At 42.8% G+C, this 27,967-nt stretch overlaps 1 protein-coding gene across 2 annotated transcripts; it reads left to right on the top strand.

Moving 5' to 3' along the window:
* Nucleotides 1-93: 93 nt before the first annotated feature.
* Nucleotides 94-27,029, top strand: Crk (CRK proto-oncogene, adaptor protein). Of its 2 annotated transcripts, none has more exons than XM_075991631.1 (3): nt 94-467; nt 10,128-10,493; nt 23,475-27,029. In XM_075991631.1, exons 1-3 carry the CDS (start codon nt 227-229, stop codon nt 23,480-23,482), a joined length of 615 nt encoding a protein of 204 aa, XP_075847746.1. In that variant the 5' UTR covers nt 94-226; the 3' UTR covers nt 23,483-27,029. The 2 variants fall into 2 exon arrangements, with proteins under 2 accessions (XP_075847746.1, XP_075847745.1); XM_075991630.1 differs by having other exon boundaries at nt 10,128-10,663; nt 23,475-26,226.
* The last annotated feature ends 938 nt before the right edge of the window (nt 27,030-27,967 follow it).

Genomic DNA, 27,967 nt, shown 5'->3' with positions numbered 1-27,967 from the left:
AAGGACTCCGTTTCCCTTCTCCCAATGGCGGGCGGCGGTCCCCTTCCCGGCAGTCTCCCTCGGGTAGAGAGCGCGTCATTTCCGGTGGGGAAGGCCCGTGGCCGCCGCCGCCATTTCGGGCGCTGCTGGGAGGCTGCTACCGGAGCCGGTCCGCTGGGCGGCGGGCGCCAGGGCTGGAGGGGCGCGCGTGGCGGCGGCGGCCCAGCGTGAAGGCGCGGAGTCGGCCATGGCGGGCAACTTCGACTCGGAGGAGCGGAGTAGCTGGTACTGGGGCCGCTTGAGCCGGCAGGAGGCGGTGGCGCTATTGCAGGGCCAGCGGCACGGGGTGTTCCTGGTGCGGGACTCGAGCACCAGCCCCGGGGACTATGTGCTCAGCGTCTCCGAGAACTCGCGTGTCTCTCACTACATCATCAACAGCAGCGGCCCGCGCCCTCCAGTGCCTCCGTCGCCCGCTCAGCCTCCGCCGGGTGAGGGACCGACGGGCGGGAGGCCCCGGGCGGGGGTGAGGGCCGTGGAACTCTGGTCTGCTTCAGGAGGAGGGACGTGGGCAGAGAGGGCAGGAGTGACCCTGACGGGAGAGCTGCCTTCTACTTAGGCTGGTTCCCACCGACAAGCGGGATTGTGGGGGAGGAGGAGCTGCTCACCGAGGCCTCTGGGTGTGCCTTGGGAGCCGGGGAAGGGGAACTGTTGCGGCCCCGGGGTGGGGCTGGGCGCCAGGGTCAGGCCCAAGGGCAGGGCAGGGCCAGGCAATTTGGGGACAAAGAGTTAATGGGGGGGAGGTGGATGTTGCGGGGACATAATTTGGCAGAGGTGCCTAGAATGGATCTGCTAATCCTACAAGTGGCTTTTAGGCTCGAAACGTTTCCTGCAGTGTTAGAGCGGGTTTGGCCATACTCCCCTGGTGGCCTTCGGTAGGAAGTCACCACGTACTGGCTGGCTGAGAGGGATGGAGACACCCTCAGGAAGCCGGTCGGTTTTTTCCTTTCTTGGGCATTTTTCCAAAATCTTTTTACCGTGCTCTTCCCTTATGGAATACGAAGGTGGTGAACTAAGTGACTTGATAACAGAAAAAAAAGTCTTATGTGACCAGCCCAGCGTAATTGAAGCCTAGATGGCAAACTGGGTCCCGGAGGTTTTAAGTGTCCAAAAGATTGTCTGCTGCATCTAGAACTTCTAGTTTCAAAGTGATTAGTGGAGGCAAGATTTTTTTCCTTCAGAAAATAAACCAGGTATAAGCCAGTGGAAACAACCCTGGAAGTAAATGGAGCTTCACTCTCCTTGAGTTTAAACAGTGCCAGTCATGTACCTGGGTCTTTTCTTGCTCAGTAAGTTGGTGCTGTGGCCAGAGTCTTCCAGGATACAAGAACAGACCTGGCTGGAAGATAACAAGAAGAATTTGAGTTATCCAACTGGGTCTTCCTTGACAATGGCCATTGAATTGTAACTGTCTTCCCCTTATTATTGGAGTTGTCTTGGCAATGTTAAGGAAGTTCATGCATTTAGGACTTGAGGTTTCTGAGATGCAAAGTGATTCTGAGATCACTTTTGTCTGTGTATGTGTGTAACAGCACCAAGCTTCTTGCTTTCTGGATGTTTGACGTGGAAGCCTTTTCCTCCTAGATCTGAGCCAGTCTCGTGCATGAAGATTCCTTGTGTAATCTTAGCAGAGTTGCCCTTTTAGGATAGTCCTAACTTAGATTTACTCACCTTGGCCAGAGATGAGGCGGTGGGATAGACAGTTCTTTTGGTTGGCACGCAAGTTAAGGGGAAAACAGTGCTGAGGTCTCTTTAGTTCACACATCAGATCTTTCTAGGTCTCGTTGGTTTAATAATATAAAATAAAACAGGAATATTAATGTAGCATATTTGCCCTAAACTTAGATACATTCTAGTTTTTGTGCCATCTACTGTTTGTGTTAAGTGCAGTACTAGTACTAGGATGGTGTGTTATCATTGAAATTCAGTTCTCAGCCACATTTCGTAGTTCATGCTTCTAATCCCAGCACCTAGGAGGCAATGGCAAGACGATCCTGGAGAACTCAGTAAGACTGCCTCAAAATAGAAAGTTAGGTTGCGGTGGGACTGGGATATAGTTCAGTGGTATTTACCTAGCATTTGGGCAGTCTAGGTTTTATTCCCAATAGTGGGGTAGGAAATTTCAGTCCTCAGCTTTCTCTCTGTGTGTTTTGTTATAAAATTTGGGACCAGTAGCAGGCAGGCTTGTTAGTTTGGTACTTCTCTATACCTGGGCATTGTGGTTTTATATCGCATCAGCTCCACCTTTTCAAAATAGATGTTGGCCTAAGAGAAAGGTTGCCAGTTTGTGGGTGAGGTGTGGAAAGTTCATTGGCATTGTGGCAATTTGTTCTGTCATGTACCCCATTTTCTCTCTAGGTCAGTTCACTTGCTGTTTTTATGATGGTTACTTAATCTTTGTTCTTCTCCCCATTAAGTCCTTTTTTTAGAGCCACACAGGAATGACTTGAGTTTTAGAGAGGCATATATGATACTAATAGCTAGCACTATTGACTGGTGTTTGTCTGCCAGATGCTTTGCTGAGTGCTTTGTGTGTCTTATGTAATAATTTACTGTCAATAACAATATAGTAAGTGAAATATTGCAATTCTCATTTATTAAAATAGTTCTATTTTTTGGAAAAGTAGCTAGCAATCCAGTAACTTGTAAGGTCACAAATTTAGTATATAATTGAACCAGAATTTGAGGTAGACATTGTGACTTGAGAACTGACCCAACTCCTTATATAGTTTTGTTATTCTTTGTTTATTTACGTTGGGATCCCTGAAGTGCACATAGGAAGCTGCTTTTTTTTTTTTTTGAGACAGTGTCTCATTGTGTACCCCTAACTGGCCTGAAACTGTATATATAAACCAGGCTGACTTTGAAAAACCCTCCTGCCTCTGCCTCCTGAGTGCTGGCATTAAAGGTGTTCACTAGCATTCTGCTCAGAATTTTAAATGAATAAATAAAAAAGATAAGAGCCAGTGGAATGACTCACTAGGTAAAAGCACATGTCTTGTAAGCCTGAGGTTCTGGGTCTGATCCTTTGATCCCAGGGTAGAATAAGAGAACCAACTCCAGAGAGTTATCCTCTGACCTACACACACACATAATTCTTGTATGCCTCATGCATTTGTGCACACACACTGTAAGAGGCATATGGGTAAGCCACATGTAAGATAGGCTGGGGATTATCACCTTATCCCAATAACTTTTTGTTTGAGATGGGATCATTTTGTAGCTCTGACATGGGACTCACTATGTAGATAATGTTAATTTCTAATTTACGAAGATCCTCTGCTTCTGCCTTGATGTTGGGATTATAGGCATTGGGCCCAGCTCAATGAACCTATTTGAATTTACCATAGATTTTTCAGTTCCCACAGATGATCTCCTCTGCTGCTATAGCCTGGGAGTATCTTGACTGCCCCAGAGCCATAGGGGAAAGTTCGTTCAAGTTTAAGGGTCATAGTCTCTAAAGTGAGCTTCTTGGGAAGACTTGGAACAATTGATCCACTAGTTTCTTCCGCTTGAAGCAATAAAGACTAGATTTTGACTGATAGAGTCCTAAACTGTATGAGAAGCTGGGGATGTACCTCAGTTGATAGAAGCCTTCATTCTAGTAAGACTGAGGGCCCCGATTTCAATCCCCTGTATCACACAGATCAGGTTTAGTGGCACAGGCCTGTAATCTCAGCACTTGGGAGGTGGAGGTAGAAAGCTCACAGTGCAAATCATCCCTGAATTGGAGGTCAAAAATAAAAACCCCTTGAATAAAATGTGTGTGTGTGTGCGCGCACGCGCATGCGCGAGCATGTGTGCATGTGTGTGTGTGCGCGTGTAATTGTAACTTAAAGACAGGGTATCATTATGTAGATCAGTCTGGCCTCAAACTCACAAAGAGCCTTGCCTCTGCCTGGGATTAAAGATATGGGCCACCAAACTGGGTATATACATTCTTCTAGTGAGACACCGAGACTGGGTTTGAATTTATTTATCTGCCACTTCTTTTATTTTTTTTAATTTATTTTTATTTCATGTGCATTGGTGTTTTGCCTGAATATATGTCTGTGAGGGTGTTGGATTCTCTAGAACTGGAGTTACAGATTTTTGTGAACTGCCACATGGGTGCTGGGAATTGAACCCAGGTCCTCTGCAAGAGCAGTCAGTGCTTCTGACTGCTGAGCCATCTCTCCAGCCCGGCCTGCCACTTCTTATTTGCTTGGGGTGATTTGTTTTAACTTTGCTTTGCTTTGGTTTCTTCCTCTCTGAAAGTTGGAAAATAGCAATACCTTCTAGGGTGGGCTGTTGGAGTGAGTGAGTGGAGTCAAGTACATAAAATATTTGAGTGTGGCAGGCATATTAAGTAAATGCCCAGGTTATAAATGGTTAATCTTAAGACAATAATAATATAATATGCAGGGCATGGTGGCTCTTGCTTTTAGTTCCACTCACGGAGGCAGAGGCAGGTGAATCTCTGAGTTCAAGGCCAGCTTATTGATAAACTCTGCCTCGAAAAACAAAAACAAAAAACAAAAGGAAGAAGAATATAACAATATAAGAAAGTAGTTCAAGTGAAATGGAAAAGCTCAGCCCTGAAATCCTCCAGCATGCACAGTGTGGATGGTAAACACGGACCTCTAAGGGAGTGATGTTGAGTAGAAAGGGGAGAGTGCTTGAGATGTGAAAGAGCCTTGGGTCTAGTCCATGGAAACAGCTTTGTGATTGCTGTTACCTGCACAACTGAAGCTCTCCACCTGTTTCCTAGTAGGTGAGGGAACCTCAGAGTTTACCTTGGGCTGGGGATAGAGTGTTTGCTTAATATGCAAGACCCTGGCTGTGATCATCTTACATCACTTTGGAGATGGATGGTCTGTGTGTCCCTCTAATCTAATGGTTCCAGAGAAGTTCTTTCTTTTCTATCTTTTCATAAGATTTTCTTTACTTTTATTTTGTATGTATGGTTGTTTGCCTGCTGGTATATAAATATATCATGTACATGCAGTGCCTGCTGAGCTTGGAAGAGGGTGTTAAATCCTCCGGAACTGGAGTTAGAGATGGTTGTACTACCATGTGAGTGCTGGGAACTGAATCCAGGCTCTTAGCTGCTGAGCCATTTCTTCAGGTGCTCTTCAGAGAAGTGCTTTAGTAGTTACTGAGAGGCTTTATGGGTGGGGGGAGTCCTGTGGTGAGATAAAATAGGGCTTACCACCAACTTTACTATACTCCTGTGAACTGTAGATTTCCAGGAGAGAATTCTGAGTTTGTCAGACCTATCAGACTGTTCTGCTTTTATGGAATCTTCTCTGGCAAAAAGCGTAGTTCAAAGGATTTTGGGGGTGAATTGAAATTTTCTTGGAGTTGAATCTGTAATGTGTGTATGTTTGTGTGTGTCTGGGTATGAAGGCTAGAGATGGGTATTGGGCATTTCCCTCCATCGATTGCTACTTTATTTTTTGAGAAAGGGCCTTTTACTATACTTGGATGTCACCAAATGCCTGATTGGCCAGTGAGCCCCCTGGGGTTGTTCAGTGTTAGTCTCCAATGTTGGGTTTGCAGGAACATGTCCTCAAGCTTGGTTTTCATTGTGGGTGCTGGGATCCAAATTCAGATCCTTGTGCCATGCACAAGCTGTACCCACTGAACCATCATTTCTTAAGGAATCGAGAGGGTTTGAGGGAAGGATGATGCTGAATTGTCATCTTGTTGTGGGAGTCAGGAAAACTTGTGGGAGTCTGTTTTGCCATGTGAGTTTGGGGATCATACTGAGGTTGTCAGACTTGGTGGCAAATGCTTTTACCTACTGAGCCATCTTGCTGGCCCCCAGCCTTTTAGTATAATTTATTATTGTAAGTTTTTAGTTGTTGTATGTGTGCATGATGTGTGTGGGTGCATGTGTTGAGGTGTATGTGTGGAGATGAGAGGGAGCTGGTTCTCTTCTGCCATGGCTATGTGGGTTTCAGGGATCAAACTCAGGTTGCCATTATAGCCCTAGCAGTTCTGGCCTTGAACTCAGAGATCCTTTGCCTGCTTCTGCCTCCTGGGTGCTGGGATCAAGGTATGCTCCACTACTGCCTGGCCACCACTATTGTTTTTTTGTTTTTTTTTTTTTTAAAGACAGAGTTGTCTCCCCCTCTGTGCCTGACACCAGTCACTTCAGAAACTGTTAAATAGGTGTTTGACCCTGTTTTATGGAGAAACAGAGGCATAGAGAAGAAGAAATTAGCTAACAGTTTATACAGCCAGTAAATGAGAATCTGATTTCATCCAACATGAATCTAAAAAGTACCATGCCAATATCTACTCTTTTTTAGAAGATTTTTATTCACTTGTTTATTGTTAATATTTGTTACTTTTTTTGAAATAGCCTCATGTAGCCCAGGCTGGCCTGGAACACCCCCCCCCCCCCCATGTAGCCAAAAATGATCTTGAACTCCTGATACTCCTGTTGTTTCTACCTCCCAAATATTGGGGCTTCTGGCACACGTCATGCCAGTCTTCCTTAGTCTTCAGACTACCTTGTTAGCTGGAAGGCAGCAGTCTTTAATCCTGTGTATTGGACCAGTCGTGGGTATTTATTTAAGCAACTTTTGTAAATGCTATCTTGCAGAGGAGAAGCAAGAGAGGAATGGTAATAAAGGAAAGAGGAAGTGCTGTGAGATTTTGGAAAGGTTGGTGACGGAGCAGCTCTGGGTGATGTTGCCAGAAGTGACCTGGCCAGTTTTAGCACAGAGCCCTCGGGTGTTATGAATTCTTTGTAAAAATTTCTGTGGTCTGAGGCCTGAAAAATCTTAAAAATTGTTGGTTTTGCAGATAGCAGAGAAGCACCTAACAAAAACAACAACAAAAAAATTTAACTGTTTGCTTATTTGTTTATTTTGTTACTTTCTCACTATGTATATTTTGGTGGAACTCAGTTCGAAGGCCAGAGTACCCTGGGAAATTAGGACAAACTTTCTGTTTCTGCCTCTTAAGTTCTGTGATTACAGTTGCTAACCACTACACCTGGCTAATACTTACTTTTTGTTATGTTAATTCATAACTGCACATTCAAGCCAGGCCTAGTGATGTAAGCCTATAATTTAAGCTTCTTGATAGGCTGAGGCAGGAGGATAACAAATTGAAGTCTTGTCTAGGCTACAGACTAAATTCAAGGCTAATCTGGGCAATTTAGTGAGAACCTTTCTCAACAGGAAACTTGTGTAGCATGTGTGAGGACCTACGTGCAGTCTCAATATCTAGACTGCACATTAAGACTCTCACCCCAGTTTGATATAGAATGAGGTTTTCCAAGTCCAGGCAGCTGTGAGCTCTGTAGTTGGTTCTGTCCTCTAGACTGACCGACTGTACCTCCTTCCTTTCCCTCCCTGCTGTTTCCTGCCTTTGGCTGTTTGTGGTTAGGAGGAGGGAAAAGGAACCCAAAGCGAAGCTGTGGTGAGGTCTGGCCTTATCTGTGACTGTATGCATTCTTTTGCCTTTTCTTCCCTCTGGAGTTTAATCAATGAAGTTTGCCTGTCCCTTATATCTGATTGCCCACTTAGTCAAACCAGGCATCCCTCCATTTTTGGAGTGCTAGCAGCATAGAGGTGTGCAAGTAAAGTGTGTCATGGGTTTGTTTGCTGCTTTGCTTGTGTTTTGTAAATTGAGATTACAGAACAAGGCCAGTGAACCCCTTTTATATACCATGCAGTATTAGCAGCATTAGAACAAGGAAAGAACTAAACTTATCTTTGACTATTTTTTAAAAAAATGACTTACGTGTTTTGCCTGTATGTGTGTTTGTATATGCGCCATTTTTGTGCCTGCCGCCCATGGAGGCCAGAAGAGGGTGATGGATCTTCTGAAACTAGAGATACAGTTTCTGGAACCTGATCCTGTGTAAGAGTAGCACAGCTTGTGTGCTGGAGGAGCTTCTGAAACTTACCCTTTTAACATATTCACTGCACTCACCTTCCAAAGGGGTTTGGCTTAGTGGTATTCTTGGTTCTTCCCCCAGCCTCACACACGCACATCCCATTTGCCCTTAGTACTGCATGGGGTGACGGGGAGTGGTTGCCTTCCTTCTTAGACTACAGGTGCTTTGGAAGTGTTCCTGACTCAGCAGAACTCCCCATTTCCTTGTGTGCTGTGTCCTAAGGCAGTTTATTGCTGCTTCTGATTTTTTTTTTTTTTCGAGACAGGGTTTCTCTGTGGTTTTGGAGCCTGTCCTGGAACTAGCTCTTGTAGACCAGGCTGGTCTCGAACTCACAGAGATCCACCTGCCTCTGCCTCCCAAGTGCTGGGATTAAAGGTGTGCAATACCACCGCCCGGCTGCTGCTTCTGGTTTTTATAGGCACACATCTCCCCTGTGGAAAGATGTCTTTCTAAGACACCCCGCTTTGTTTCCTCCTCACCAAACTGTTCCCACCTTTGTCTCTTTGTAAGTTGCTTAAAGCTGGAAGTAGAATTTCATTCTACCCCTTTCCCTAATTTCAGAATTAAACATGTATGTTGACTAAGAATAATCCACACAGGGGCCAGAGACATGGCTCACCATTAAGATTGGTTCCTGCGCGTCTAGAGTTCTGTTCAGCAGCCATCTTAGAGTGCTTACAACCACCTGTAACTCCAATTCTAGGTGATCTGACCTCTTCTGGTCTCAGGGAGTCCTACATATAGCTGATATAGAGCACATGCGAGCACAAACACACAAAAACAAGTCCATTTGCTTCTGCTTCCTGAATGTTGGGATTAAAGACATGTTCCTCCACCACCCAGCTTCAGTTTTGTTTTTTAATAAGTAACTCCAGCTCCAGGGTATCCAAATCCCTCTTCTGACTTTAGGCACCTGCATGTACATGCACATACCTCCTCAGAGACACATGCCCATATAAGAACTGAAATCTTTTGAGTCTGAGGAGATGACTGTGAATAGAGCACTTGCTGCTCTTGCAGAGGACCTGGGTTCGGTTCCTGATACATGGCACCACACAAAACCATCTGTAATTCAAATTCCAGGGAATCTAATGCCAAATTCGGAATTGTACATTGTAGTATGAGCTTAGAGTAGATTCCAAGTTTTTTATCTTTTTTTTTTTCTTTTAAAGACAGGTTTCTCTGTAGCTTTGGAGTCTGTCCTGGAACTCACTCTGTAGACCAGGCTGACCTTGAATTCACAGAGAGCCAAACCGCTTGATTCGCCTCCTAGGGGCTGGACTTAAAGATGTGAACCACCACAGCCCATTTTAAGTTTTTCTCATCTCTTGTTGAAGCAGTTGCATGTACCTATTAAAAACTAGAGCTTGAGGCCAGGGCATATGCCTTTAATCCTAGCAGTTGAGAGACAAGTGGATCTCTGTGATCTTTGTGAGCTTGTGAACAAAGTGAGTTCCAGGCCAGTCAAGGCCACACAAACTTGTTTTGAAAATAACAACAACAACAAAAAACGAAAAAAAAAATACCAGGTAGTGGTGGCGCACGCCTTTAATTCAAGCTTTTGGAAGACAGAGGCAGGCAGATTTCTGTGTGTTTGAGGCCTGCCTAGTCTACAAAGCAAGTTCCAGGACAGCCAGAGCTGTTATACAGAGAAAGTGTATCTTGAACCACCCCCCAAAAAGGAGAGCTTGCTGTATTTCCTGGGGCTGTAGAGTACATTTGGTTTATTTATGGGGTAGCAACAGAACACTGGGAGAATGATGAAAATAGTATATGTGCTTTTGCAAGCCAAGTGGCCTGGTCTGTTATGGCTGTCTTTTTCTTCCCTCCGCATGGTGATGGGCATCTTTCTTTCTAGAGGATGCTTGTTTTACTTATTTTATATGTGTAGGTATTTGTCTGCATGGTTATTTCTGCATCATGTAGTTGTCAAGTACCCAAGAAGTCAAGAAAATGGGCATTAGATCCCTGGGACTGGAGTTACAGTTGTGAGGCCACCGTCTGGGTGCTGATAATGGGATGCTCAATTTTACAGGGTGATACCCATTTGGACTGTGAAGAAAGGGATTAAATTTTTTTTTTTATTCTTTCTTTGCTGGTCAAATATTGTCTAAGTATGTATGAGAAACACAAAAGTCTATTTCATCTGCAGTATGGTATATCTTCAAATGACACTCTGCTCTATTTTTTCCAGGAGTGAGTCCCTCCCGGCTCCGAATAGGAGATCAAGAATTTGATTCATTGCCTGCTTTACTGGAATTCTACAAAATACACTATTTGGACACTACAACATTGATAGAACCAGTTTCCAGATCCAGGCAGGGTAGTGGAGTGATTCTCAGGCAGGAGGAGGCAGAGTATGTGCGAGCCCTTTTTGACTTTAATGGGAATGATGAAGAAGATCTTCCCTTTAAGAAAGGAGACATCCTGAGAATCCGGGATAAGCCTGAAGAGCAGTGGTGGAATGCGGAGGACAGCGAAGGAAAGAGGGGGATGATTCCAGTCCCTTACGTGGAGAAGTATAGACCTGCCTCCGCCTCAGTATCGGCTCTGATTGGAGGTAACCAGGAGGGTTCCCACCCACAGCCACTGGGTGGGCCGGAGCCTGGGCCCTATGCCCAACCCAGCGTCAACACTCCGCTCCCTAACCTCCAGAATGGGCCCATTTATGCCAGGGTTATCCAGAAGCGAGTCCCTAATGCCTACGACAAGACAGCCTTGGCTTTGGAGGTACATAATGTGCAAAATGTAGAAAGATGAGATCTGCTCCAGGGTCTCCCTTTCAGACCTCTTACAGCTTTGTAGGAATGCTGATGCAGCGCCAGCTTTGTGATGTTGTAGATGTTGAACCATTAAATACTGATGTTGGCATTTTATGTGGGTTTTCTCTCTTTTAGAGAAAACCTGTTTTGCAATGAGTAAACTTAAAGCTGTATAATTGAATGTTCTGATTGATCTACTAAACCTATTTTGACTAATAACCACCTGAATTCATAGGAATTAACATGAAGTAACTTTTCTCATCTATATCCTAACTTCTTTCTTGCTCTCTATTTGTCACTGTCTAAAACAAGATGGGTTCACACAGATTAGAATGTAATAAGTGGTATATAGCAATATACTTAAGTGGGATTTTTCCATAATTTTTATTTTATTTTATTTCCTGTTTTGGAGACTGGGTATCTATGTAGCCCTGCTGTCCTGGAACTCACTTTGTAGATCAGGCTGGTTTGAAACTCAAAGAGAACTGCCTGTTTCTGCTTCCTGAGTGCTGGGATTAAAGGTGTGTGCCATCACTGCCCAATCAAAAACTGCTTTTATTTTAGTGGATAGGCTTACTATTAATTATGTTTGACATGAATCAGACAAGGCTGAATTCTAGTCTTGGACAGGCCCTGGGTTTAGCCCTTAGGGTGACACAAACACACACACACACGGGGGAGGGGAGAGAGGGGGAGAGAGAGAGACCCACAACTAAGAGGATGAGTTATAGAAAACAGATTGACTTTTCTAAGGGTTGTTTTTACCTTTAGTCCTTCATTGAAGCCTTATGACCTGCCATCATTGCACTGATTCTTTGTTCCTCTTCAGTACTCTCCTTACCCGTTTCAGTGCAGAGGTGGCCTGCTGTCTATCTTTCAGGGCCTACCAATAGACTGACATATAAATAAGCAGCCAGCTCCCATAAGCATAGCCTGAGGTTATGTGAACACAGTAATAGCGAGGAAGAGGTAGAGTACTCCTATGATTTGACTCTTCTCTTTACTTTGGATTGTGTTCCTACAGTTAAGGGTAGAAGCTTCCTGTAAGTGAGAACCTTAGTCCACAGAATGAGCAAAAATTTATTTGAAACAGACTCTGATATTAATGATTTTTTAAAATTAATTTTTATTGCCAGACTTAGTGGTTCACACTTTTAATCCCAGCAGTTGGGAGGCAGAGGTAGGAGGATCTCTATGAGTTGGGGGCCAGCCTGGTCTACACAAACAGAACTCCCATCTCAAAAAGCCAAAAAAAGTTTCTGTTATGGATGTTTTCCCTGCATCTGTCTATATTCCATATGCCCACAGTGGCCAGAAGAGGGCATTGGATGCCCTAGAACTGGAAGTGCAAACTGCCTTGTGGGTGCTAGCCCTGGAACTCTGGTCCTTTGGAAGAGTGGGTTGTGGATCTTAACCACTGAGCCATCTCATCAGCCCCAAAATTTTCATTTCTGATCTAATGGGTCTGTAAGTTGAGTTAATTGAGTTTCCTAGGTTTGACTGAAAAAGTATTATTTATTCATTTATAATAAATAAATTTTTTTTTAAATTTTTTTTGAGGCAGGGTCTCACTATGTAGCTGTGGCTGTCCTGAACTCTCTAGGCTAGGCTGAACTTGAACTTACGGAGAGGATGCTGGGAATAAAGGCACGTGCCACCACAATGTCCAGCTGTTTTTTTTTTTTTTTTTTTTTTTTTGCAACAGGGTTTCTCTGTGTAACAGGCCTAGCTGTTCTGGAACTCTCTTAACTTGCTTTTTAGAGTAGCCTCGAACTCACAGAGATTCGCCTGCCTCTGCCTCCCGAGTGTGTGCCACCAGGCCTGGCAATGCTCAGCTCTTTAAAAGTGTTTTGTTTTGTTGAGATGGGAACCCATTCTAGCTCATTCTGGCCTAGAGCTCACTATGTAGCCCAGGCTGACCTCCCATTTATGACACTCCTAAAGAAGCCCCCAAGTGTTAGGATTTTAGGCATGAACCATCATATCCCAGTTGGAAGTTTGTATTTTTTGAGGTTATGTCCTAACTTTGAAGTACCATGTCGTGGCTTTGAGAAATGCAATGTATGTTGTCTAGGTCATGCTGCTTAGAAGATAAAGAAGGCAAGGCTTTAAGCTCATGAAGTTGAGGTGATGATGCTCACATCTAACATGATGTGTGGGCTCTTACATTGATTGCAGATCTTACTAACAGACCTACCCAGAGGAGGATAGTTATTGTGTCAATTTCTACTTCTTTGCCAAAGTTTTTAAAAAGATTTATTTTATTTTATGTGTGTGAGTATTTTGCCTGTATGTATGTATGAGGTTAGTACTTGTTATGGATAGTTGTGAGCCATCATACTGGTACTGGGAACTGAAGCTGGATATTCTACAAGAACAGCACTGTTCTGCTAAGCCATCTCTCCAGCCCAATGAAAGATTATTTTTAAGAATGTCTCTGTTAATTAGTAGCATCAATGCTTACAAACGTTTGAACTGCTTTCTCTGATAAGAAACACTATAAAAATCTTGGTATAAAAATTTGAGTTGAAAACTGGTGTAATTTCATAAAGTTTCTTCTTAGTTGGTGTTACGTTATATATTTATTACTAAAAAGGGACTCTCAAGATAAAACAGATTCTATAAAATGACTTTAAACACCTTTCTTACATGCTTGAAAATAAGAGTTTAGGCTGCATATGGTGTTATTTGCTTTTAATTCCAGAACTTGTATCTCTGTGAGTTCAAGGCCAGTTTGGTCTTGATAGTAAGTTCCAGGACAATAAGAGCTACAAAGTTTTTGTCTCAAAAACAATTGGCACATGGGAATGCTTCAGTGGGAAGGAATCCAGGAATCCTAATTTTCTTTGCTGTAGGGAAAAGACTCCTAGGAAAACAGGTTGAACCGAGTGACAGTGAATCCCAGCATGATGGAGGTGGAGGTCAGAGGGTTTCAAGTTTAAGGCCAGCCTTGGCAACATAATCAACCTTGTCCCTGATTCCAGAAAAGGAGGTTGGGTTGAGTGAGCCATTCAGACTACTAGACACAGTAGAGATGTTAAACCCAGAGATTCAGTCTCTTTTTGTCTTCATAACAGTGTTGCGGTTGGTCTTCCTCTACACAGATGGTCTTTTGTTTCTTTAAAATAAGTGCATTAATGGGAATTGAACTCGGGACCTCTGGAAGAGCAGTCAGTGCTCTTAACCTCTGAGCCATCCATCTCTCCAGCCCCCTGAAAACATTTTCTTAAAGATGATTTTTAGTTTTTTTGGAGGCAGAGTCTCATGTATTATAGTGCCTTTTACATGTTTGTCCCTGTGACGTTTGAGAATATGGATGAGCAGCAGGCCTTTGGTGTATCTAATCAGGCTTCTTTTAAGCACTCTGGCTATAGATTTCTGTTCTTGGAGACAGGTGTTTCATTTCCTCCTTGGGACATCTCTATTTGGAGTCCTAGAATGAATGGCCTTGGTGGGTCAGAAGTTCAGTGCTACAGCATTCCTGTAGTGTGCACAAGGCCCTGGTTTTAATCCCTAGCACCCACCACCACAGGATTTTGGAAATAACAAATTCATCTCTCAAATATTAAAAATATCTTTGGTATCTTCATAATAACTTTTTTTTTTGAAAGCCCCCAAAACAAAAACTTAGTTTTTTGAAACAGGGTTTCTCTGTGTAGCCCTAGCTGTCCTGAAACTTGCTCTGTAGACCAAGCTAGCCTTGAACTCACAGAGATCTGCCTGCCTCCTGTGTGCTGGGATTAAAGGTGTGTGCCACCAACCACCCGGCGAGAACCCAAAACCTTTTTATGGGTTTTTAATGTAGCATAGCCTGGTCAGTAAAGTCTAGGCTGGCCTTGAACAGTGTCTTCCCTTTAGCCTTTCAGATGCGTTTTGTTGGTAGTGGTTTGTTCGTGTGTTTGTTTGTTTTCATGTTTTTCTTTATATTAACTGGCTCTTTTTGTTGTTTCATTGGTAAGTTAAGGTCTGGACAGGGCTATACCACTGAGGTATATAGCCCCCAAATGCTAAGATTACAGACCCTGTCACTGTGCTTGGATTCAGTCTTAAATACTTATGTCCTAATAACATGATGGCTGTTTTTAAAAACAAATGTAATTTTTTAAAAAAAAAAACACCATATTTTTATTTTAGCATTGACTAATAACGTACCTAGTGAGATGTGTGTGTCTGTTAGACACCTCCTGGTTTCTCATACCTTGCGATCATGTTGAACATTGCCACTCTTCAGTTCTCACTTTTCATTTATTTATATTTGGAAGTTATCTCCACTCTTTTGAGGGTTGTACAAAATAGTGAGTTTATGACATTTTTGTTCTGTGCTCATATTCAAATTCTATTACCCACCTTTCCTTTCTTGTTTGTTTTATAATTTATTTTATTTTATATGCATTGGTGTTTGTCCTCCATGTATGTCTGTGTGAGGGTGTCAGATCCCCTGGAACTGGAGTTACAGACAGTTGTGAGCTGCCATGTGGGTGCTGGGAATTGAATCTGGGTCCTATGGAAGGGAAGAACAGCCAATGCTCTGAACTTCTGAACCATCTCTCTAGCCCCTTGTTTGTTTGTTTTGATTTTTCTAGACAGGGTTTTTCTGCAGCTTTGGAGCTTGTCCTGGAACTAGATAGCCAGGCTGGCCTCGATCCACCTGCCTCTGCCTCTCGAGTGCTGGGATTAAAGGCGTGTGCTACCACTGCCTGGCTTGTTTGTTTAAAAGACTACATTTATGTATTTCTTTGGGGGAATACATACATATAATGACTTTACATGTGAGATTAGAGGACAACTTGGGAGTCAGTTCTCTTCCACCATGTGCCTACTACAGGGGTACACTCTGAGACTAAACTCATTGTCCATACCTTGGTGTTTTTGAGACTGGGTCTTATGGAGCCCACGCTGTTCTCCAGTTCCTTATGTAGTTGAAGATGGCCTTGATCCTGATCTTCCTGCCTTTGTCTTCAAGTGCTGACACCATGCTTGCCTGGACAGTGTGGATGGTGTTTTTGATTTGTTTCGTTTTGGTTTTTAGAGACAGAATTTCTCTGTGTAGCCCTGACTGTCCTGGAACTTGTTCTGTAGAACTCACAGAGATCCGCCTGCCTCTGCTTCCCAAGTGCTGGGATTAAAAGCGTGCGCCACTACTGCTCAGCCCTGGATAGTTATGTTTATTTATTATTACGTTACAACTTCCACAACCCAACTTTATAAACATGATATCTTTCAAATACACCCATAGCATAACCTTTTGTCAAAGCTGTGTACTTCCTCTAGCCTAGAGACTTTTTTTTTAACAAAAGGTTTATTTATTTAGTATACAATGGGGTATTGCCTGCAAGTATGTCTGTCTAAGGGTGTCAGCTCCCCTGGAACTGGTACGGTTCCTTTGGACAGTTGTGAATGATCATGTGGGTGCTGGGAATTGACCTAGGGCCGTTTGGAAGAGCAGCCAGTGTTCTTAACCACTGAGTCATCTCTCCATTTTCACCTAGTAATTCAATACAGATGAAATATTACTGCATTTCCCTCAACAGCTTAAAATACTTTCTGACACTCCTGTGTGGTTTGTGCCATGTGTCTAACACTACAGTTAGGGGGCTTTAGGTTTCATTTATAATACTAATCTTTATAAAAAAAAATTGTAGTATGGGGATTTGAACCCAGGCCTCTTGTGGTCTCTACCACTGTGATACACCCACTGACCAGGATTGTTTAGCTTTTTTGGGGGGCGGACAGGGGTTTGCTTGTTTGTTTTTGAGACAGGGTCTCATTTTATAGCCCTGGCCTGGAACTCACTGAACCAACCTGGTTTTAAACTCACAGAGATCAGCCTGCCTCTCTCTCCCAAATTCTGGGATTAAAGGTATGCATAACCACCATGCCCGACTCCCAACTTTGGTGTTTTCAATGGTACTAGAGATTAAATTAAGGCTGTGCATGCTAGGAAAGTTTATCTATTAATGAACTATATCTCTAGCCTTTTCTTTTTGAGGCAGGAATTCATATTTGTAGCCCAGACTTGTTTCAAAGTCAAGGCAATCCTGCCTCAGCCTTCCAAGGACTAGAATTACAGGTATGAGACACTATACCTGGTTTTCAGCCCCTTTTGGTTTTATTTATTTAGACATTATCTATGTAGCTTTGGCATGGAATTCACTATGAAGACCAGGCTGGCCTCAAACTCAGATTTGTTCACTTCCTGAGTATCAGGATTAAAGGTGTACACCATCAAACTTAATCTCTCCTTCCACCTTTACTTGACTTACAGAAATTGAACACAAGTTTTATGATTTTGAAGCAAGCTTTCTTATCGTCTTGCTAGCTCACTAGTAGCATTATGGGAACATACCAGGCTACATTTGTTGTCTTGTTTATAACTATCTTTTGGTTACAGTGGCTGAGTAGAGTGCTTCTGAATAGAGACCATGTAGACGCCAAACCCCTGCAGAAGGGGAAGGAGAGAGCTGACTCCACAGAGCTGTCCTCTAGCTTCTGAAGCAGGCACAAAGACACAATGACAGAGAAACTGTTCACAAAACAGCAAGCTGGATTTGATTAAGAAGCAGCTATTTGCAGACTACTGCCTTAAAGTGCTATAATTTCCTTAGCTTTCTCCCCAGACAAATCTTAAACTGTTTCTTTGCCTTTGTTATGTTAAAGAAATGTTTTGGACAGGCCTGGGGAGGTGGCTCTGTTTTTGAATGCCTAGAATCTACGTAGAGAGTGAGGAGCAACAGCATGTTACTTTAATTCCAGTAACTGGATGAGGCAGACACAGGATCCCTATAGTTCACTGGACAGCTAGGCCTTATCAAATTGGTGAGCTCGGGTTCAGTGAGAAACACTGTCTCAAAATATATTATGGGAATGGTGAAATAATTCTGCAGGTAAGGATGCTTGCCATCAAAGTCTGAGATCTGAGTTCCATCCTGGAAACCCATGGTAGGAAGAGACGGGACTCTACAAGTTGTCTCTGACCTCCGTGTGTGTGCTGTGGAGTAAAGACTCGTTCGCGCATGTGCGCACACACAGACACACAAACAAGCAAATGTAAAGAGCTAATTTTAAAATACACCTCATGAAAAATGACAGGAAAACACCTGCTGTGAACCTCTGGGCTCCCTGGCATACAGGAGGCCATTGTTTCCCTGGCCTTCTGTCCCTGTTTGGGGCTCACTGGAGTCCTGGAAGTCTGGATCAGAGGAGTGCTGGGGATTGTTGCTGTCTTTCCTGTTAGGTAATAGGAACAAAACCTAGAAAAGCATTCACTTGGGATGTACCCATAATCCCTAATAGCCACGTATTTAGTGAATTTCAGAATTTAATGCCATTTTGGCTCCAATTTCTTTTTCATTATTGCTAAAACTTGCTGGTGAAGATAGCTGGGTGTTCTATTGTTCCTGGACCACTCTAGGTTTGAATATGTCTTCACTAGGGTCACAGCTGACTTTGGCTGTACAGAGCCAGGAAACAAACCAGTTTGTTAAGTACCCTGGGAGCCAATAACCCTATTCAGTCCCCTTTATGGATCACTCACCGCTTCATCTTCAGGCTCGCTCTTGAGGATGTTACAGGATCAGTCAGGAGAATAAGGACCAGATGGAGCAACGGTGGTAAAAGAATCATTGGAGCTTGTAACATTCAGAATCGTCAAGGTCAAGACCCTGTCTCAAGCTCCTTCCTACTGTACCCTCTCACCCCAAGAGCAAAGGGAAAAAGAAAAAGAAGCAAAGCTGACTTTGTGAGGCTAGGAAGGAATACTGTGTTCAAGGCTAGTTAAGAATAATACATAGCTAGTAAGTACCAGAGCAGCTAGGACTATATAGTGAGATGGTATCTCAAGGAGAAAAGTCATTAGAACTTTCATGTGTACACACCCATTATTCTGGTACTTGGGAGTTAGAAAAAGTCATCTTCAACTAAGTTTTTGAGAGTCTTGATAATACATGTTAAGGTATTTTCTTTATTTCTTGTTTGTCTTGTGGTTAATGTTGAAGAGTCTCACTGTAAGCCAGATTAGTTTTGAGTCTCCTGGCTCAGCCTTCAGCATTCTAAGATTATATGTGCTGCACTATGTACCCTAACTGGCCTTTTGTTTTCTATTTATGCTCATTTTAAATTTGAAATAATGGGCTGGAGAGATGGCTCAGTGGTTTTGTTGTTGTTGTTTTTTGAGACAGGGTTTCTCTGTGTCTTTGGAGCCTGTCCTGGAACTAGCTCTGTAGACCAGGCTGGTCCCGAACTCACAGAGATCCGCCTGCCTCTGCCTCCTGAGTGCTGGGATTAAAGGCATGCGCCACCATCGCCAGGCTTTTTTTTTTTTTTGGAGATGACTCAGTGGTTAAGAGCACTGGATATTCTTTTAGAGGGCCTGAGTTCAATTCCCAGCACCCACATGGCAGCTCTCAACTGTTCGTAATTCTAGCTCCAGGAGATCCAACACTCTCACACATGCAGGCAAAACATCAATGCACATGAAATAAAAATAAAATTTAAAAAGATATTTGGAATGGCCAGGTAGTGCTTGCACTCGGGAGGGAGAGGCAAATTGAGTTCCAGGACAGTCAGAGCTGCAAGACAGAGAAATACTGTCTCGAAAAACAAAATTGAAATGAGTAATGTTATAACTTCCCCAGTCTTTACATTCAAAGGAAAGATACAAAGATATTTTAAGGTTGTGACATTTGAGCTGTCATGGCTCGTCTTTAATCACTGTACTCTAGAGTTAGGAGGCAGAGCCAGGAGTATCTCTTGAGTTCAACATCAGCGTGGTCTACAGAGTGAGTTCTAGGACAGCCAGGGCTACTCAGAGGAACCCTGTCTTGAAAAAAAAACAAGAAAAGATTGTAACATTTTACTATGGGTTATAGCATCTATCTATAATTCTAGTATCCAGCAGGCAGATAGAGGAAGATAATTGGAAATTTAGCCTGGTCAATATTGGAAGTAATAGGCCAACCAAGAATCCATAGTGAGCCGGGCGGTGGTGGCGCACGCCTTTAATCCCAGCACTTGGGAGGCAGAGGCAGGTGGATCTCTGTGAGTTCGAGACCAGCCTGGTCTACAAGAGCTAGTTCCAGGACAGGCTCCACAACCACAGAGAAACCCTGTCTTGAAAAACAAAACAAACAAAAAAAAAAGAATCCATAATGAGAGTTTGTCTCAATAAAGAAAAAAACATTTATCATTTCTGAGGCAGATACTTTTATTCTACTGGCTTTGTGACACTTTCCCAGCACTTGGGAGGAGCAGAAGCTGGAGGATTTCTAAGAGTTGGAAGCCAGCCTTGTCTCTGTATTGAGTTATAAACTGTCAAGGGTTACACAGTAAGATTCTTTCTCAAATTAACAGACAAAAATTAAGTAGAATAGCTCAAAAGCTAGACATGATGCTGCACACATGAAATCCCAGCACTTCGGAGGTGAAAGGGTCTGGGCAGAAGGAGCAGCAGCAGTTCATTCTCTGCTGGGTGAGTGTGAAGTCAGCCTGAGCTACCTGACTAGCTCTGAAAACCAAATAAACCTCCCTCTTTTGTCTGACTTTCTAAAACCCCACGAATTGCTTTTGATGCTGTTCTTTTCCCCAAACTGTTGGAAACCCGTCTGATGTGGCTTTGCCGGGAGCTCTTGCCCTTTAAGTTTAGTTGTGTTGTGTTTTCTTTTGCTCTTGTCCCGGCCTCAAGAGCCCTGAAGCACTTTGAGCATTTCAGGAGGATGATCTGGGGCACTAAGGGTTATTTTAATAATTGTCTGTTTGATTAGCCCAGCTGACCACTTAACATGTCCCTCTTAGGTCCATTTAAAAATTATAGTCAGTGCTGGGGATGATGGCACACACTTTTAATTCTAGCACTTGGGGGCAGAGTCAGGCACTTCTCTGAGTTTGAGGCCAGCCCAGTCTGCAAAATGAGTTCTGAGACAGCCAGAGCTATTATACAAAAAAACCTATCTTGGGGAGGAAAATATGTTTTATGATCCTTTCATTGATGTTTGTATTTCCCTTTATCACCTAATGTTTTGGTGGTATTTGATTTAAGAGTAGGATAGTTTTTCTCCAGTCTCCTTCCTAGGGTGGAATCAAGAGAATCTCTTTCTCTCTAAAATAGACATTTAAGTCCAGCATTTAAGTGACAGAGGCAGGCAGCTCTCTGTGAATTTGAGACTAGCCAGGACTACATAGTGAGAAGATCCTGTTTCGAAACAAAATAAAACAACCCCACAGAAAAAAGAGAAAAAAAAAGATGGCTCTGTTGATGACTTTATTTTGTACAAAGATTTGGTGTATGATGTACATACAATTCTGTCCTATCGTGACATCTGGTCCTGTAGGAACTCCCTATTTCTCTTTAAAAGAGAAAAGGCCTGATAACAGATGGGGTGATATAACACCTAGGAAAAGGGATAAAATCATTTGGTAACATACAGAACTTAAATATGTCGGTTAGTGAGTTTACAGATATGGACACTTGTATGATGATCATGTATGTCAACAATTTAAACATTTCCAGCATTTCAGAATGCTCTGTGTCTATTGTCTAGGGCCTTATGTATGCTGTGTGCATATCATATCATGGAGGTGCACGCTAGCCTTTACTAGCCTTTTATTAGCAAGTTAAATTTTACTTTGATGTCTTGGGTCCTTGAATACTGTATGAAAAAGTCTGTGGTTGTTAGAGGCAGTCGGATGTCAGGATCTTTGAGCTGGACAGTTGCTAGCAGTGAACTGAACCCTAGTGGACTGGAGGTTCTAGGCCTGGATGCAGGGTTGGTCTGTCCTCCCTTGCCTTTGCACAGGTAGCCCCAGCCCTCCTGGCACTGGCAGTTGGAGCTGTGCGCGCTCGTGCGCGCGCTCTCTCTCTCTCTCTCTCTCTCTCTCTCTCTCTCTCTCTCTCTCTCTCTCTCTCTCTCTCTCTCTCTATTTATTATGTATATAGTATTCTGATTGCTTGTATGCCTGCAGGCCAGAAGAGGGCACCAGACCTCATTGCAGATGGTTGTGAGCCACCATGTGGTTGCTGGGAATTGAACTCAGGACCTTTGGAAGAGCAGGCAGTGCTCTTAACTGCTGAGCCATCTCTCCAGCCTCTGCTCTCTTTTTTTACCCTTTATATCTTACCCCTTATTTCCATTACTCCCCTCTGGCCTGTTTTGCTTTTCTGCTATTCAAACAACCACATCAGGCTTTTGTGGTTTTCACATTTTTCCTTGGGAAATTACAGACCAACCAGTAAGCAAGAGTTTTTCCCTGTTAGTGAGGTCAGACTGGTTCTATAGGAGACCCTGGACCATCCCATGAGTTCGCTTTGCTCAGTAACTCCTAGAGACGTTCTTGGGGAGTCCCTGAAGCCTCATACAGCAGAGCTTCAAAGTTCCTGATCTAAGCCAGCACAGTGCGCATTGGCGTCATGTAACTGAATTCAGATCATTGACTGTGAATATCATGATTGTCCTAATCCACTTTATAAAATAAAAAAATGTTTATCATGGAGCGTTATTGAGAATTAGAAATTAACATCTAATTAATTAAAATACCCTCTGTACCATAAAATATACTCAAAAGACACGAACAGTGTAAAACCTCAAGTGGCAAACAAACAGTGGTCATCGTCTTTTTATTCGGGGTCTTTTCGTTGTGTTTTATGTTTTGTTGTTGCTACATTTTCTCTTTGGAGACAGGGCTCTTGTAGCCCAGCATGTGCCTCACATTTCCTTTTGGCTGAGGCTGGCTTTAAACTCCTCACCTTCCTACTTCTGTGTCCCAAGTGCTAGGGTTACAGCGTGCACCACCATGCTGTTTAGTGCTTTGCCTCAGTGAATATATTTATCAAACTGACCATGTCTTAAGTTCACAGCAAGGCAAAGGTATATCTTGTTAAAATTTTATATTTGATTTTATAAGGGACATTTTGTAAATAGAGTGATAGTTGACTGACTGGTTATAGCTATAGTAGTTAGTGGGTTTTGGGGTTTTTTGTTTGTTTGTTTGTAGCTTTGGAGCCTGTCCTGGAACTAGCTCTTGTAGACCAGGCTGGCCTCGAACTCAGAGACCTGCCTGCCTCTGCCTCCTCCCAAGTACTGGGATTAAAGGCGAGTGCCACCACCGCCCAGCCCTGGCTTTTTTTTTTTTTTTTTTTTGTCCGCAGTTGAACATGCTCCATTTTAAGGAGCAGAAAGTCAGCTAGTACTGGTTGGAGAGGTGACATTTGCCAGGAACTGAGAAGATGTGGCGTTTTGGTCTGTACCTTCTCTAGGTAAAGACGTGGCCTTGGCTGAAAAACAAAGGAGCACTTCATTTTCTAGGTCCAAATTCAGTGTGCTTGCTGTGGTTGCCTTCTGCTGTGCAAGCAATGGCAGCCACAATATGTGAGAGAGAGTTGTTCTAAGGTAGGGTTTGGGGCATGCTACCACATAAAGATCTAGGCATTATCCCTTAAGCCAGATCTGGTGGGGTGGGGTGGGAGTGGGGGTTGCTGAGAATAGTAGAAAAGGAGTAAGTAGCTCATCTAGACATGCCGAGGTTCACAGGGAGGATCATTGCCTAGGATCAATTTTCCTTTCTGTATTCTCAGTGTCTTTCTCCACTGCTAACAACACTCCTTCGTTTTGCCTGCATTAACCACAAGTAACCAGTGTGGTGGCTGGGGCTGGGGAGGTAGTGAGTAGCTGTCTCTGTAACATCAGCCCTAGAGCAATCACATGGGCAGGGGATGCCTAACAGAATGGAGATTTTCAGCTTGCGCTCTTAACTGGAAATAAAGTGCTCTCCTTATTCTCGTCCTGCAGGTCGGTGAGCTGGTAAAGGTTACGAAGATTAATGTGAGTGGTCAGTGGGAAGGGGAGTGTAATGGCAAACGAGGTCACTTCCCATTCACACATGTCCGTCTGCTGGATCAACAGAATCCTGATGAGGACTTCAGCTGAGTATAGCTCAACAGTTTGCTGACAGATGGGAACAATCTGTTTTCCCCCCCAATTGCCATCTATACAATTTTCTTACAGGTGTCAAAAGCAGTCTAGTTTATATAAGCATTCTGTTACCTGTGATCTTTTTTAAGACTGAATTACTCCATTCTTACTCGTATTTACCATGTTCAGGGTACGAAACTGGAGGGCTTGTGTGGTTAACTTCTGAATTGGCAATTTTAGGTGGTAGTGGCCATGCCAGTATGAGAAGAGGGAAAATCTTTGCCTCCTTTCCCTTGGGCAGTATAGATCAACCTGTGGAAAACTGATGGTCAGGAAAAGAATGTTACACACTGCTTACCCTGATTTCTTCAGCGGTTCTGTTTTCATTCTGAAACCATGCTATCAAATGGCAGCAGACTGTTCCCTCCCACTGCCATGAAGTAATCATGCACTGTGTGAATATTACCCAGTGGGATTGCATTTGCATTTATGGACCATGACCATTGTATGACTCATTCTGACATTTCAAATCCTGAGGATTCTGAGAACACTACTAGAGGCATTTGTCTTCCTTCCCAGTCAATGCTTCACACTTTTTCTTGGATTCTTTCCTTGTTATTCTCTTCCCCTGTACCTGCAAGTGGCCTGATTCTTAGGATAATGAGTATTCTTCATTCCAGTTGAGAAGCAGGATGTGCAGAGCACTTTATTCAGTGCATAGCTTTAAGCCAGTATTGGATTCACTCAGTGGATAAACTCCCAGCTCTCTGCCTTCCCCCAAGGGGGCATCATAGGTTCACACTGCTACCACAGCTACGAGACTCCTTGCTGATGGGACGGATCCGGCAGGGCCATTTCTCCTGATTGCTAGTATCCTAATGGGATTCTTAGAGTTCTCAGATTCTACTTGGAGTGGAAGGACCAATCACTTACTGTATCCTGTTGAAGGTATCAGGGGCCAAACTCTGCCCTCTGCATCATGTGCAAGTTGTATAAAAGGCAGATTAGAATTCTATGCATTCGGGGTAGGATTAGTACTTTGAAAACTGTGCCAGTCATAAATTACTTATGTATCATTTTACATGGCCAAAATAGTTCTTGAAGTACATTACATTATAAATTGTCTTCATTTGGGTTTTCTTTTGTCCAGATTTAGTTTATACACTCTTTAAAATATAGAATGATTTATGTGGGGTCAGATGCTCCAAAGAATAGGCCTATGAGGCCTCAGATGATTTAGGGTTTCTTTAGACTGTAACATGAGACTTTTGGGTGATAAAGGCACTTGCTGGTCTCTGGTGTGGTATGACCAATAGAAACACCTTATACTTTGCTTTGAACCTCATTTTAGAAAAATAATACACCTTCTTAGTTGTCCTGTATAGATTAATATGATGAATTTACATCCTTTGAACACATACCAAATCATGGTATTGCAGTGACTAGCACGTTGCTTAGCACATGTGTAGAAATTTTGTGTGAAAGAATGAGCAGAGTACAGAAATTTATTACATGGCCCAGGGACACCAGCTGGTATAGGGTTGCATACATTACCACAGGCAAACTAGTCAGTTGATGCTGATTTTAATACATTTTTACCTCCCTCTAAGGTAAATGCTTGATAAAGACATTAATAGTTTTGGAGATGTTGGCACAGTGCTAAGTACATAGTAGGTGCTCGATGTTGAGTGGGCAGATTTGCAGTATGTTACATATTCCACCTGACTAACTTGGTTCAGCTTTCAGTTAGTATAGATACTGTAAATCCCAATGGACATTAAATCTTGTTTTCCTAAGCCAGGCATTAGTCCCTTTAGTCCCAGCACTCAGGAGGCAGAGGCAGGTGGGTCTCTTGAGTTTGAGGCCAGCCTCAAACTACAGAGCTAATTCCAGGACAGTCAGGGTTCCCAAATGAGATCTTGTCTCAAAAGCCAAATGAAATAATTAAAAAAAAAAAAAAACCTCTGAAATTATGGCATCTAAAATATTTGTAGAAAATCCTTGTCACAACTGATTTGAATGTATTTTCTTTTGCCTTTGCCTTTGATGCTGGCTTGTTCTATCTCTTCATTATGTGTGGTGTTGATGGGATACGCAGCTCTACGTGGATCAGAACTCCTCGGTGATTAGTTGTTCAGAGCCATTACATGAAGTTTGGTTGGATTTGGCTGGGTATAGCAGTTATTGGACCTCAAGAGATCAAAAGACTTCTTACAAATATCTTCCAAAAATAGCAAGTGCATATGTCCATTGTCCCAGAGCAAAGTAACCTGAAATTGGCTGCTATGTTTTATATAATCACTTCTGCAAGAGCCCACTTTTGGATACTAATATTTGACATGGTTAATTCTTATTAATTTGTTGGAATTGTTTATTAATAATGCAAATAGATAATTTTAATTTTCCACGAGTAACATTTCACTATTAATGGTTTGAAGTGGGTGATAAGCAAACCGATTTGAAATAAAATATGAACATGTGCCATTGTATTATAACACTATACACTTTCTTGACAGTTAAATTTTAAAAAATGTTTTTTTTTGTAGCATGTATTGTATATGTTTATAGTATATGTAGTAAATAAAAGTATGGCCAAATGTTTGGCTTGGTGATCTTTTGGAGAAAATAATCTTGGAATATTTGTCACAGAAGAGTGAAACCTTTATGTTTTAAAGAGTTGAAGGTGTGTCTCAATTGCCCATCAGTAGTCACATAAACTGTTATATACATGGTGGGTGCTTAAAGATGGGGCTAATCCTTGGGTCTGCTGTGGGATCTCTAGAAAGTATGGCACTACTGTGAGGGCAACGTAAAAGCAGTCACCTGTGAAATCTAAAAGAAGCAGCTTGTAAACAACACCAGAGAAGATGACAATGTATAGGAACTCTGTAGACTTATACAGCTGGTCTTTAGAATGTTAGTGTAGGTGCTCTATTCATTTCCCCTTTTTAATGTAAGTAGCAGGTACTCAGGGAAGGTTCTAAAGGCAACAACAACAGCAAAAAGTAGATTGTACATTTCTGTATAGTCTACCCATCCTTCCCCAAAGTGTGTGCCCCAAATTGACATCATTTACTCCAGGATTGGGAGCTATAGTTTGATGGTGCTGTGGCATGTCCTCATCATCTGAGCACTTCCCAGGCCGTGGAATTATTTGAACACAGGAATTCGAGGTCAGCCTGAATCAACTTAGCAAAACCTGTCTACTAAATACCTAGCAGACAAATTTTATATATTGCTTATAATATACTATGCCTTAGACTCAAAACAGCACCACATAGTTGCTGCTGTGGACTTCGGAGTATCTCAGTGTAGAACTAAAGCAGTTTCCTCCAGTGGGATCTAACTTTGGCATTTACAAGCTTAACAACAGGTGATTAAGTGTATTTCAACTTTTGATCAAATAAACTGTCCAACTTTTGTTTTACTATGTTGAATGTTGGGTTCCTTTACATAGTGTCAGAGTGTTCACACAGCCCATGTTTAGTTGCTCAGGGAATCTCAGATGTTTTCTCATAAATGTGGAGAGAGGTTGGCTGCATAGAAAATGGGGAAAGAGGCCCAGATGTAGGAGTAGGAACTGAAGGAGCTCTGCCCTACTCCCCCTGTAAAGAAATTAAACTTTGGCCAGTCTCCCCCCTCCCCCCACTACCACAGACACACACACACCTTTACTTTGGGTTCCAACTTAAATGTAGCTGCCTTGGAGATGTTCTCAAACCCCCAAGTAAGTCCTGTTACCTTCATGGTGCTCCTTTCAAATGATGCTTTATGAGTTTTGAGGCCGGGTTTCTTTGTGTAGTCATGGCAGTCCTGGAACTTGCTTTGTAGACCAACCTGGCTTTGAACTCACAGAAATCCTGCCTCTGCCTCCTGGGATTAAAGACTTGTGCCACCACCATCCAGCAATAGTTACCATTTTTGTGATTGTTTAGCTCAACTGTATGAACTCTAGCAAGGCAAGAGAAATGTCTGCTTCTTCCATTTTCAGAGCCTAGCTCAGAGCTTGGCTCCCAGGAGTCAACTTGCTGAGGGCTCATTGGACCTCAGAGGAAGAGTGGATGCCCAGCGTGAATGAGGCTTTGACTTCAGCCCCCAGCGCCCCAAACCCATAGAAGTGTGGAGTGTTTTCTTCAGGATATGGGGAGAATGTGGATGGAAGGTCACTTTCTGTCCTTTGCAGAAATACAAAATGTTCTCCCAGCCTTTGTGTGTCCCTTTCCATACAAGGGAAGGTCATCTTGTCACTTGATAATTATATTAAACACATAATGATTCTTTACTGATTTGTATCTTTTTTCTTTTAAAGTTTTTTTTTTTGTGTGTGTGTGTGTGTATACAGTGTTCTGTCTGCATGTATTCCTGCAGGC

Source organism: Microtus pennsylvanicus, chromosome 11, assembly GCF_037038515.1.
Source record: "Microtus pennsylvanicus isolate mMicPen1 chromosome 11, mMicPen1.hap1, whole genome shotgun sequence".
Taxonomy (NCBI): Eukaryota; Metazoa; Chordata; class Mammalia; order Rodentia; family Cricetidae; genus Microtus; species Microtus pennsylvanicus.
This window is presented reverse-complemented; position numbering and strand designations above follow the sequence as displayed.

Coding starts and splice junctions, on each gene's coding strand:
- Crk (XM_075991630.1), top strand. CDS start 227: ATGGCGGGCAACTTCGACTCGGAGGAGCGGAGTAGCTGGTACTGGGGC. Junction 468..10,127: donor GCCCGCTCAGCCTCCGCCGG/GTGAGGGACCGA, acceptor TATTTTTTCCAG/GAGTGAGTCCCTCCCGGCTC. Junction 10,664..23,474: donor AGACAGCCTTGGCTTTGGAG/GTACATAATGTG, acceptor CTCGTCCTGCAG/GTCGGTGAGCTGGTAAAGGT.